This window comes from Aptenodytes patagonicus, chromosome 7 (assembly GCF_965638725.1).
Source record: "Aptenodytes patagonicus chromosome 7, bAptPat1.pri.cur, whole genome shotgun sequence".
Taxonomy (NCBI): domain Eukaryota; kingdom Metazoa; phylum Chordata; class Aves; order Sphenisciformes; family Spheniscidae; genus Aptenodytes; species Aptenodytes patagonicus.
Genome location: NC_134955.1, coordinates 54570590 through 54583850, shown reverse-complemented (window position 1 = coordinate 54583850; position 13261 = coordinate 54570590). Strand labels below are relative to the sequence as shown.

The 13261-nt window shown below is 42.4% G+C and overlaps 1 protein-coding gene across 5 annotated transcripts in view; it reads left to right on the top strand.

The window, feature by feature from the left end:
• Positions 1 to 5363, top strand: part of CCDC88C (coiled-coil and HOOK domain protein 88C) — a 99873-nt gene extending 94510 nt beyond the window's left edge. For 4 of the 5 annotated variants that reach the window (XM_076345291.1, XM_076345290.1, XM_076345289.1 and 1 more), the window contains 3 exons: positions 436 to 737; positions 1755 to 1970; positions 3205 to 5363. In XM_076345291.1, the coding sequence (XP_076201406.1) occupies positions 436 to 737; positions 1755 to 1970; positions 3205 to 4218 (1532 nt within the window). In that variant the 3' untranslated portion in view covers positions 4219 to 5363. The remainder of the gene's footprint in view (positions 1 to 435; positions 738 to 1754; positions 1971 to 3204) is intronic. The other variant, XM_076345292.1, reaches the window with a different exon arrangement.
• The last annotated feature ends 7898 nt before the right edge of the window (positions 5364 to 13261 follow it).

Genomic DNA, 13261 nt, shown 5'->3' with positions numbered 1-13261 from the left:
TGCTCTGGAGATACACTTTTGCTGAAATTGTGCATCCTTGAAGGATGCCAGGAGACCTGGCACTGTGGAAAAATCCACTTTCTGCTTTCCCACTGGCAGGTTCTGGCTCTCAGATCACACACAGCCAAGACCGTGAGAACTTCTAGTGGCACAGAGATGGTAAAGAGGCCCCCTTACTGTCTGTGTTATTCCTATTCTTTGGGCAAGTAGTTGTGCTTGTTTAACACGGGCTCGAAGTATGTACCTGTAAGACATTTACTAGTCCTGATTTTTAAAAGTTCTGACTGCCTTGAGTTTGTGGGAGAAGAAAGGTCAAAAATGCCACCTAGTCTGTGTGGAAGTGGCCCTGGATGATAAAGTTCCTACCTCAGTGAGAAATCTACTGAAATGAGGGGGAAGAACAGTGTCTTTAATGATATTTATGCTTCTCCTCAGGTTCCTTAGATCATATCCATGGTAGAACCGAGAGCCTCAGCAGCGAAGATATGGTGCCAAGCAGAGAGGCACCAGCCTTGCTCCAAGATACCTATCCCTTTCACTCCGCTTCTGCCATCTTAAGCCCTAGCAGCAGGCATGAGTCCTCCTCCCACAGGAATGGTTTGATCTCTTATGATACATCTCAGAAGAGTATCCCATCCCAGTCTTACGCAGGCAGGCAACGGTCTGCTTCACCTGGCAGTGAGATGGTAACTTTGGAAGAGTTCTTGGAAGAGAGCAACAGGCTGTCCCCACCAAATGTAAGTAAACAGAGCTAGATAGCCCATCTCAGATGTCAAAAAACTGTTCAAAGCTGATTCAGGGGGATGAGGGCATAGGGAAACAAGGAAAGACAAGATGATCCTTGTTCATACGTGTGGAACTTGCAGAGAACTATCAAATCTTGCAAAACGAATGAAACAGTTCCAACAACTAAGGCAAGATTAACTTTCACACAGCACTCTGCTAATTTATTTTGGTGTATCAGTTATGGCAAGTCAGGCAGGTAATTTACTGCAAGTACTGTGTCTTGGACTGCTGGGGCTTTTTAATATCAAACACTTGTGGTCAAGGTTTCGTATTATGTTATTAGTTCTCAGTTCCAGGTATTTTTATTTGTGAACTGATAAGTTTTCTGTGTAATTTTCAGCTGCTAACTCTGTAATTAGAAATGAAACCTAACAGTAGTTTTCAATTGAAGTGCAAATTATGCAGTTGTTAAAACCATCTCCTAATCTGAAAATACCATCAGTGCATTTGAGAGAGAATATTTTTCTTGCTGAAGGAAGTTCTCGATGCTTTCACCATGCTGCATGTTTGTGTGCTGACTGGCACTGTTCTGGTGGTTCAATGACTGCAAGAATATGCCTCACGCTGAAGTGCTTTGTCAGAAATGAAATGTTTGTTTTTCTAGATGGCATTTGTCTTTTACTGCTCAGACATGCTGTACAGTAGTGAGGCGGTGCAGTATCAAGCATGTTAATATCTTAAGAAAAATTCACTGATAGTGTAAGTGAACAGATGTTTCTGTTTCATGAATGTCTTGGTAACCATATTGAAATCAACAGAGCTGTACCATGTTATGGCATCAGTAAATTCTGGTCCTTGAATTTTCAGAGCAATACTTAAATATACCTCCTATTCCCTCATTATCTTAAATACAATTCTTAGCTTTTAGAAATGTTTAAAATTTGATTTTTTTTTTGTAGTTACTTTGTCTGTAACTACCTGACCATGTCTCTATTTTCATTCTTTCTGTCATCCTTGTTCCTTTTCAGCGTCGGCGCAGTTTAAATGAGAGTGAAATGATTTCATTGCACCAATTTCTGTTAGAAGCTGATGCACTGTATCCCTCTTGCTACTCCCTATGTCCTTCCCTCCATCAGGAACCTTCGCAGTCACTCGAATCGGTCCTCAGTCATTCATGTCCCGACAGCGTGAGGCACAGAACAGGCAGGGGAAGTAGGAGATCTACTTCACTCTATATCCCCAGGGTATCCATTGTTCTTGCTATGAAGGCAACAGCTCCCAACTTACCACAGCTTTTGCTAGCATATTAATACCTATAGAAGCATACTGTAACTCTTAGCTGTTATTTTAAAGGCTGCCAGATCACTTGCATTAATTGCTCATAAAGTATTTCCAGTTCTTGTTCATAAACATGCGTGTTTTTGGAGGACTAGTCATTCTGTAATGTTAATGTGCGTAACAAGTTTAAAGTGAAGTTAAAAATAACCCTAACACTTTAACATTTAGTTGAGCATAGAAATCTTCCCGCTGCACTATTACCATTGATGGTGTTCACTTCTAGCAAATGAGTTTTGTGACTGGAAGAAACGTTTGGAACGCTAATGAAATGAATATATTATATTAAGCTTTAACATAATCCCTAGAGAATAGTAAAGAAATAAATTCCATGAGCTTCTTTCAGCACATTTTTCGTGAAGACAGCATGTCCCTTAACTGTTCTGAGCATGCCTCGTACTAATAGTCCAATGGCAGCTGACCAAACGTCACCATTTTTGGCTGGCATGGACCACACCCATGAAATATTCATTGTATATTTTCTTTTACTGCCAGGTTAATTGTCTGACTTGAAATTTGCAAGTTAATTGTGGGCAAGCAATAATTTCTCCATTTTTGTAATGATTTTTTGTACATTTCATTATATTGTACACGCAGCTTTTAACATATATAGATATTGACTGGGAGAAGTGAGGGGGATCAATGGAGAAGCAATGAAACTTTCTTGTAATGCTAGCACATGTCCCCAAGGTATTCTGTCCTGTTATATCCCTGAAGTTACAGTAGGGTGTTATCCAGATGAACTGTGTTCTGGAAGATGACAGACCATCATTGATATCTGCTGATACCAATGGCTGTCATTAATATGACATTGATGTTACGGTGACAGTGGCTGATGTGAAAGGAAGCAAAAGAGCTGCTGCTCAGGTTGCAAGTGAGATTAATTTTTTTAAATTTGAGACAATTAATCTGGCAAACAAGGCTGTCATGATCTAATTATGATGTGCATGTTACTCTTTGATTTGGATTTATACCCATTGTAAACATTTATATCTTCTGTTCCCCACTTTAAATATAAAATCTATAGTTGTATTTGGGTTGAATTAAGTGGGAAGGAAGATTATCTGAACACAAAGCTCTACATGATTCTTTAAACAAAAAGTGTTGTCATTAATGTGGCATGTGCATATTTTCTCACACCAGGACACCTCCAGTAACAGAGATGACTTGCTCGGCGATTATTTTAGGAAAGCAAATGAGCCTTCAGCTACTGGGAACCTGCTGGTTCAGCCGTCCAGAAAGGAAGCTGCTAAGATGCCCACTAGTCTTGTTGCTCCAACTGTAAAGATGACCATCGCCAATGAAGAAGGAAGAATGGCTAAGCCTGGAAATTACATGAAGCCAAACCTCAGACAAGTTGAACCTGAGCCTCTGGCAAACCCACAGGGGTCCCTTAAGCTTTCTCACACGCCACAGCACCAGCCCGCCAGTGGGATGCAGCAGATGGCACAGCCTCAGCAACCTGGAACCACGAGCAGGAGGAGTACATCACTGAGCAGGGCATTTAGCTTAGCCTCTGCAGACCTCCTCAGAGCCACTGGCCCGGAGACGTACAGGCAGGAGAGCCCTCAGAAGTCAGCAGCAGACCTGCGTGGGGGCAAGGATGCTGTCAGTCAGACCGCTAGGGCTTCTGCGCCAATGAGCTCCCAGGCAACCTTAAGAGAGAGGCCACAGTCTGCAAAGGTGGCAGGTTCCTTGCAAAGTGTTGATTCCCGCTGCTGGCAGCTTGATGCAAGGCGCCTTTCCCTGGCCTCACCAAAAGATGAGAGGCTGCTCTCCTTCCATCAGTTCTCTGCCTCACCCACTGCATCCACCAGCAATCTGAACGTGCAACAACAGGAGCGTGTCAACCCTGGGCAACACTACTTACCCGCATCACATACTCCCTCTAAAGTCAAACCCAAGCCAGCCCCTCGTACTGGGGAGGTGGCCACAGTGGCCCCTGCCAGAGCTGTTTCCAGCAGCACTGAGGGAAATACTTCCCTAGGGCAAGGCCAGGGCGATGCCCTACTTACCAAGTGCCAGGGTAAGCTGCCAGAAGGCAGCGCTGGGACTATGGAGGAGCCCATGAGAGGAAGCAGCTCTGACAGCACTCCCGGGTCTCCGGATTCCCAGGGGGATCAGCAGACGGTTTGGTATGAGTATGGGTGTGTGTAACCCATGGATGCAGCTAGTAGTATGTGTGTTTGGCATTGCTGATGTCCAGGTAGCATTTGTCTAGACACTGTGCCAGATCTTAGAGGCATCACCTGCATGCTGCTCTGAGTGTTCTCTGGGTGCTGTTTTCTAGTTGGACAAAGTATGATTAAGAGAAACGAGCAAAACTCCAGCCCTTCTTTTGACACTGTTGTGCCTAAAACAAAGTGGAAGCCTGACCTAATCTCACAGCAGGCTTGGCACCTGATTGTCACAGGTGCTGAGCATTCCCCACTCCAGGAGAAGCTTAGCAGGGTCCTCTGTCATTGCTGCACTGTGCACCCCTTTTACCTGCATTAAAGAAGAGTTTCACAGGTCACGTGTGTGTGCTGAACCCAGACCCACCATTGATAAATAACTTAACCATACTGAAAAGGTCATGTAAAAGCCAAACTTCTCCCCCAAAGACAGAACCAGACACTTGGCTTAAGTAGCTTAAAGAGAAAGCTGAAGAGCAAAAGTGTGTGGCTTTAGCCATGGATCTGTTAAAATCAATTGTTCTTGCCACAGCCACACTTTATAGAGGTAATGTGTAGACTTCAAGGGTCACATCTTAATCTTCCCCACTGGGACTGTGTAAACACAGAGAGGTCAGTGTAATTACCCCACTGCCTTCACTATAGCTGCAGCTCAGTAGATCCCTGACTCTGCAAGCCAAGTGGTGCTGCATTTTGAAACTTGTTTTGTCTTTTATACAAACACTGGAACTAATGCAGTCTTTCAGGGGAGATGCCATTTCAATTGCAAAGGTGGCATCTCATGTACAAAAGTGTCTTGTAAGTATGTATATAAGAAGCTCAAGTATTGTATAAGAATGCTGTGTAAATTGTATTATTACATCCTTGTGTGCATGACAGCCCACATCCTAAGTGATATGTGGGATTTTGATTCTTAGAAATCCTTGTTTGTGTCTCCAAGAACTTTGCTCAGTATAGAAAGCAAAATAATTTTGTATACATGTGAGAGAAATATACTTTTAAATCTATTTATGTGCAAAGAAATTCCTTGTATGTTTCTGTCCAGAGTGTCATCAGCTGCTTATGTATATATGATCAAATGTGTATCTTTAATTCTATTTCATGTTTGTAAAGCTGTTTTTCTTGCAATAGACTAAATCCTTAAAAAAATAATACTTGTTTTGCTGGTTCTGATTTAATCTAGTAAAAGCTAAAACTGATTCAGCCGAGGATGTTTTTGTTATCTAGTACGTAGTAAACGCATTCTGGAAACTACAAAATTGTTTATAATAAAGATTAAAATAAAATAGATGGATGTTGTACTTTTTTTTTTTTCTTCGGGGGGGAAAAAAAAACAACCCACGATTCATGGTGCTGGGAGATCTGTCTACAATAGCTTTGTGTAAGCCTCAGTATTGATTGGCGTCTCTGTGTGGCAGGGTTGTATGTGTTTTTATAATGTTGCCACAAAAGATGTATCAGAAATCTTTCCATTTGATTGTAACCTTCTTACTGAAGACTTCAGGAGGATTGATCATGCAAATTAAGTGACTTCTAGGTCACCGTAGAATCAGACCGTTAGATTTTATGTTTCTCTGACCACTTCAGACAATGCTAAGCATGCTGTCAATTTTCACCAAGCTTGCATTTTGTACAGTCTGTTTTGTGCTTAACTCTCAGGATCCCTTACAAAAGTGAGAAATTATTCATCTTTGAACGTGAAGAGAATGGCAAAAGGAAATTTCTGCCTTCTCTGCTATTTTAATTGTAAACCATAGTTTTGCAACAATTTTTAAATTATTTGCTATACAGCAATTTTAGAACATACTGAGTGTTTTTGGTAAATTAAAATTCTTCTTCCAGAAATTCCCTCTCAACATGGATTCTTGGCCAGATCACTAAAGGTGAAAGACTGGTGTTTCTCCCTTGTTTCAGCTCCTTTTTGGAGGCATGTGCTCGATTGCTCTGCAGGCTGGACTGCTGAGGAATTGATCTGTGAGTTGTCAGTTACTGTAGATCTGCTTTTGCTGTAAATACCAGCACAGTCACTTACACCTTAGTTGTAATTTTCTGAGTTATTTACAATTATTTACTTTCTCAGTTCTAGTGAGTTTGAATAAAAATGTACTTAATACTTACATAGTACCTTTCAAGTATGGGATAATTTTAAATACAGACGTTATAACATGGAACAACTGTTGAAGCACACGATCCTGTGGCACTTGGGCCTTCCTGAGAACAGAAAATTTTGGTATAGGTGCCTGTCCTGCCGCGGCAGGTGCAGTCATTTTGCAGTCTGCTCAATTCATTAATTGTTTTCAACTCTTCTTTGATAGACACGGTGGCTCCCAGGTAAGAGCCACCATCAGGTAAGAAATGGGGTGGGAGGGAAAACAAAGCCTGCCCGCAGCTAAGATGCTGCTACTCTTTGCCTTTCTGAGGTGCCCAGAGCAGTCACCGGTAGGATAAATGGATGTTTCTGTGTGTGAAAGCTAACATGGGAGAGAAGTCAGTTGTGTTTAGAGAGAGTAATCAGCAAATCCTCCCACCTTTGTGCCAGTGGAGCTGGGCAGGTAGAGCTGCTGTGAGGTGCCGGCTTGCGTGAGGTGGCAGGAGCTGCCAGGAGAGGTTTTTCTGTGAGGGAAAAGTGGAGGGGGCAGAGCTGCCAGACCGTTTCAGGCTTCTCTATTCCTTCCGAGAAGAAAAGGGGAACTGCGATGAAATAGTGGCTGTTTCAATTTGCACAACTTCAAAGGCTACTGAGACCCGCCATGCATGGGCAGGCGGCTGGGCCCAGCCGTTGGGAGTGCCGGCAGCAAGCTGGTGAGCCGCTGGCTGCAGCCATGCACCAGTATGTGTTGAGCCCCAGGGAAAAGGGACCTCTGTAGGAGCCCTAGGCTTCAGCACGTGGGCTTTTCCCAGCTCTGCGTGGCAAATGGCTGTAGGATGCTGATACTTCCTGACACGGGGGGGAAGCGCGTGCTCTCTGAAGATTGCTAATTGTGTGTGCTAAATAGTGATGTGAATGGTTCTGGACGTAACGCTTCAAGTATTGTTCAATAATGGAGTGCCTCAGTTTGTATACATGGCTCATTAATTCTCTAGATCATGTTTTCTATTAAAGGACAGATTTTTGAAGGGGATCCCATCCCAAGGAGGCAGCTAAGTAGCCGATGGCTTTCTGAGAAAGCCAAGGGGCTGTGCCTTTGGCAACACCCTCTCCCTGCAGTGTGCTCAAACTGTAAAGTCAGTGAAGCTGTTTAATGTGAGGAAACAAATTTTGCTTAAAATTGCACGTACTGCATGACAATGGTATTTGCTTGAAGTAAAAGAAATGGCTGCCGTGGAAATTGCTTCTAGGGAGTTGCATGCTCTGCAGTGACAGAGTATCTCCTTACCAAGAAATCTGAAGCCCGGGTCCTTTACAGAGACACCTTGTCATGGAAACCTTTTTCCTATTAGATACTCTTCAGCTGTTCCTCAAACTTGGGAGCTGATTGTGAAGTGAACAGACCTTTTCTGATTTCAGTTAATTGAGTTCAGAACATAAAATCTTCAGAAGAAGAATTAAAAAATAGAATTTACTTTTTTCTGTAATGAAGGAAGTTTCAAGTGTAAGTGCATTGTAAAAATGGCTAGAAGTCGGCTTAGAAAAATGACGCATCAAGGAACACCATGTGGTTGGAAATTACTTCTGATCATCCAGATGTTTGGGGGCATCTTAGAAGTTCAGCCAAAGATAAATGACTTTAAGACAGAACATGGAAGAAATGCTCCAGAAATCGTTAGTTCATGTGAAATGACTACAACCTGGATGTTAAATGGATGTAAAGAGATTAACACAATTTTTTTTTTTTTGTTAAACATGAACCTAGCTGTGCTGAGAGCATTTGAATTGTGGGTTTGCATTTTTAGATGGGGGGGGGGGGGGGGGGCGGGCGGGGATCAGTTGTGGTAAGCTTCACCAAAAAATTTAATCCTAACAGCTGCTTCTCTGCCCATCAGAGTTGTGGAATATCAGATCCTGGCAGCACTGGAGATGTTCAAGGCAAGGTGGAAAACTTGGGAATGTTTTTACAAATCGCCAGTACCAGACAGAATTAACCTGACCTAACAGTGCAGAGTGAAACTAGAAATAACAAATGAAGTTATCGTTATGAAGTGTTGCTAGACTTGGAGAAATAGACTGGGCCATGAAGATCTATCTTGAAAGCTGGTATTAGAGGCTGCCATAAGAATTAAGAGAGAATGGCATCAGCTGGAAAGTGGTGGAAAAAATTACGATTTAAGAGAGTCCTGGCAGAAGTTTAAGGTGACTGGGGGAAGCTATGGCAAGTTTTGCGAAACTAAGTAGCGTTTTTCCAGTCACAAGGATTTCTTCAAAAGTATGAAGAAAACGGTAGACAACAGAGAGCTGCTGTTTAAAAGCTTCTCAAATGGGAAAGTCCTTAAAAGGCTAACTTGGGTCCTAAAGACAGTGAAATGTGAGTTGATGACGTGTGACGCAAAGTTGAGGTTAATTCAGATTTGGAGGATTGTGAAAAATCCCATTAAAGAGTAACATGGGTGAGTGGGCAACCCAGTGGCAGACTACCTGTGCTTGCCCCTGCTGAAGCCATGGAAGGGACAGTTTATTGAGTGTTGGGCGTTTTTTTGGGGGGTAGCGGTGCGGGAGCGAAATTGGGTTTTACTGAGAACAGGACAATGAAAATGCGGTTATTCCACAGAAACTAGGAACCTAAAGCATGCCCAAAATGAAACAGAGAATGCCATGGAAACTAATGTCAGCTCTCTATCATTCCCAGATGCTGTTCTGATCAGCTCTAGTTAAAATACTTGCACGTTTTTAACCAAAGGTTATCATAACTGAAGAATACGTAGCTCTGATGGTGAGGCTATGCCAAAGGATGTAACGTGTGTGTGGTGCATACCAGAATGAGGAAGAGCAATACATCTAAGCATTGGCATTAGCCTGTGAAAAGCACGCATTGCACAAAGGGAAAACAGAAGGAGCCTAGCTCCCTCTTCAGTGAGTGATACCCTATGGTGTGATCTGAAAGTCATGCTGAAGGAGAGAGTGCTTAGGAAAGGAAAAATGAAGCAATTGGTGAGACTCATTGCACCAGCCTCTTAGGGAATCAAATAGATTAATATGATATCATAGTAGTTTAATGTTTTTGATTTATGGCATGAGATAGTTTATGGGAGAGCTAAACAGTCTCTGCTTTAAGAAAATATCATCAGGTAAAATATAAGGGGGTCCCCCTCCTCCCCAACATCAGGTGCTGGCTGCTTTCGGATTCAGGATGGAGCTGGGCTGCCGCACTAGGAACAGTGGGCACCTTCTCCATGTGAAAATCCCTGAAACTTGTAAGTCAAAGACCACCTCACTCACTTTTTCAGTAGTTGGCATGCTCTGGAAGTGTGAGACACATTAATGGCAAGTAAAGCACAGTTTGTGTTTGGGAACACACTGCTAAGGAAGAAAATGAGAGTTTGAGGAGGATATTCCAGCTGGAGAAGCACAACTCCCCAGTGGACTGCTGAGGCATCTCTAGGGACTTGCATTGGAGGGAAGAGGGAGTTTTCTGCAAGAAGTAAGTGGAGAAAGTATGTCTGTGAAGGACCAAAGTGAGCATTTTGTAGTGCTTCTAGTCGGATTGTTTTACCATTCAGCAGGGTATTTTGAATGTTATGGGATGTGGAAGTCTATGTTCCCTTGTTGCTTTAAATATCTCTGACCAGAATTGTCCCATTCTTGTTAAACCCATGGAAAATGCTTCCCTGCACTTTTGCAAGAGGATTTTTTTTCTCTAGTTATCCAAAACTTGGAATCTGTATGTGTGTGCACTGTGAGCCCATAAAATACCTAATCCATGGATGTGTGTTTCAGAGCTGCTGGTTACCTGGGGATGTTCAGCTGCAGCGTCTCAGCCTTCTACAGAGATGGAAAACTCCCAATCAGTTTGAGAGTGCTCCTGTTAGGATCCTTTTGGCTATTTGTGAGTGAAAGTAGAAGAAATACCGAGAATCAGGGAAATGACTGTGACGTGAAAATCTCGGGAACTTTTTTTTTAGAACTGCAATCCTCTGAACAAGGATTGCTTGCTCATAGCAGTGCAAAAGCCTGTCAGAGTTCAAGGAGCATCTGGATAATGCTCTTTGTCATATGGTTTAGTGTTACGTAGTCCTGCGAGGAGCAGGGAGTTGGACTTGATATCTTTATGGATCCCTTCCAATGCAAGTTATTCTGTGATTCTGCGAAAAGGTAAATGGAGGCAACAGGCAGGCACAAGCTGTGTGGGATAGACCTTGTATCGATTTAATTGGGATTTAACTAGAATTAAGCTAAGGTTGGTAACCTTCCATTTCCTCAGTCTCTTGAGCTTGCTCACAGCTTTATTGGTCCATAAGTAAATGAGACAAAGGGGTAGAATGCTTTAGAGAGCTGTATTAGCAGCATTGTGTAAGCAGAAGGACTGTACAGGTTATGTACTCCATTTCCATTAGACCTCCCCGCTATCTGGTAAAGTTATTCCTCTTCCATGTAGACTAGTTTTAGGCCAGTTATGGCACAAAAGGTTTAAATCAGCATCCAATGAAGGCACCAGTATGTACACTCCAGAATGCAGCTTTGGTACCTTCATTGACACAAGGATCTCTCTGCTGTTGCGACTTTCTCTTACTTATATTTCCACATAGTAGTATCTTGCTCCTGGATAGCTAAGGCTTAAAGGAGGTTGGTAATATATGTTTGATGGGGAACAGTATATTTTTAATGTTTCGGTATGCCCTTAAAACCACTTCTTCCAAGAACAGCCACATGGTGCGTTAGCAGAAAACTCTTTGCATGAAATCTGCAAAGGAGCCTTCTTGCTAGATCCTGCCCTACAGCTCAGATAGCGCAACTAGCTACCACAGTCTGGCCAAGCCCTCCTTATCTCCAGCAACTTTCTTTCCCTCATGACTTCTCCTCTCCAGCACTAGAGACCTTTCTGTTCTTCAACCCAGAGTGTCATCTTTAACTATTTCCTACCCTTGAGTTCACTTTTTGTACCCTGTTTCCCTCCAGGTCTAGTTCCAGCTTTTTCTACTCTTTCCATGCCCGCTTCCATTGCTAAAGGTTTTAGTAATCTATCAGCCAGCTCTCACCTTTTTGCCATTTCTTCTTGCTGTCATCATCTCTTTGTACCTCTCTGCCCCTGCCAGACTCTGTTACACAGTCACATTCTCAAGTCTTGAGGTCAGTTTGTAGTCCTGACCCCAGTATCTCTTCTCGGTGCTTTCTGATGCTTCCTTATCTCTTTATCTACTGTTGTCTCAAACATTTCCCACACTCCCTTGCCTCATCCTTGCTCATTCTGCTCGAACATTTTGCTCAAATACACCAGTGCCATCAGTTCGAGGCGCCTTTCCTCCCTCACATCCCACCATAGTATGCACTGTGGTCATCGTCTTCTCATCATGTCTCTTCCCCACATCCTCCTTTAGCTCATTTGCATTGCTCCATTTTGCTCTGCGTTCGTGCCAAGTGATGGCTGAGCCTTGAGGCAGGAAATAACACCATGTGCTATAAACTACTGTGTGTTTTTGTGGTGCAGAAGATGCACATTCGCATGAAGTCTAGAGCCAGTCTTGTTTTCAAGTTATTATACATCTCAGTTATTGAGATGTCTTTCAAACATTTATTCATCACAATAAATACAGAATTCTACTATCTGTAGCAGGATTTTCATGCAAGATCTTATAACAATTTCTAAGCTTGCTTGTTATACATTTTAGGATCAGGAGATATCTTTGGTTAAAGTTCTGTAAGAATTTGTTCACCCTTAAAAATACTAATAGGATGATAGATGCATTTAAGAAGGTCCACATCACTTTTTGCATATTGAGGCAATATTGTTTCTATTTAGTCTTAAGTATTTTTAACAATATGAGTTTCCACATAATTTTCATTGTTTTAGAATTTCCTTCCTTGCTTATTTTGGCTTCTTTAATTGAAAAAAACTCGAATTCCTGAAGCCCACTCCTATTACCCACATGCAGCTCCTGTGAACACAGATCCTTTTCCTTGTTTACTTAACCAGCCATATCAATGGTAACAGAGTCCCATTTGGCAGATCCTGAATTCCCTTCAGTCTCCCACCCTGTCCTATGTGAACACGTGCTTGTTTTCTTCCCTATGTATCAGGCAAATGAATGAAAACAGATACTAACAAGACTTTATTGATCAAATTTCACCTACATAAGGTTTTGTAACTAAAATCAAAAGAAATGTTCCCTTCATGTGTTAAACTCTAACAGGTTATATCTGTTTAACAGACAGTGTTTATTGGGGAAAAGGAGAGTATACTTACAAGTGAATCTAAAAATGAAAGTGGGAAGAAAAGCAAAAAGTGAACTAACTCAGTAACCCTAGTCTGTTGTTTTTAGCATGATGTCTTTGTAGCAACGAGTCGTGGTTTAACCTCAGTCAGCAACTGAGCGCCACACAGCTGCTCGCTCACTGCCCCAGCCCTGGTGGGATGGGGGAGAGAATCGGAAGAGTAAAAGTGAGAAAACTCGTGGGTTGAGATAAGAACAGTTTAATAATTGAAATAAAATAAAATAGTAATAATAATAATAACAACAATAATAGAATATACAAAGCAAGTGATGCACAGTACAATTGCTCATCACTCGCCGACCGATGCCCAGCCAGTCCCCGAGCAGCGGCCCCCCCGGCCAGCTTTCCCCAGTTTATGTACTGAGCATGACGTCACATGGTATGGAATGTCCCTTTGGCCAGTTTGGCTGTGCCCCCTCCCAGCTTCTTGTGCACCTGCAGCCTTCTCAGTCGGTAGAGCATGGGAAGCTGAAAAGTCCTTGACTAGTGTAAGCACTACCCAGCAACAACTAAAACATCAGTGTGTGATCAACATTATTCTCATACTAAATCCAAAACACAGCACTGTACTAGCTACTAGGAAGAAAACTAACTCTATTGCAGCCAAAACCAGGACACAATGTTTTATGGGAAATGCCAGTATCTAGAGAACTAGGTACAT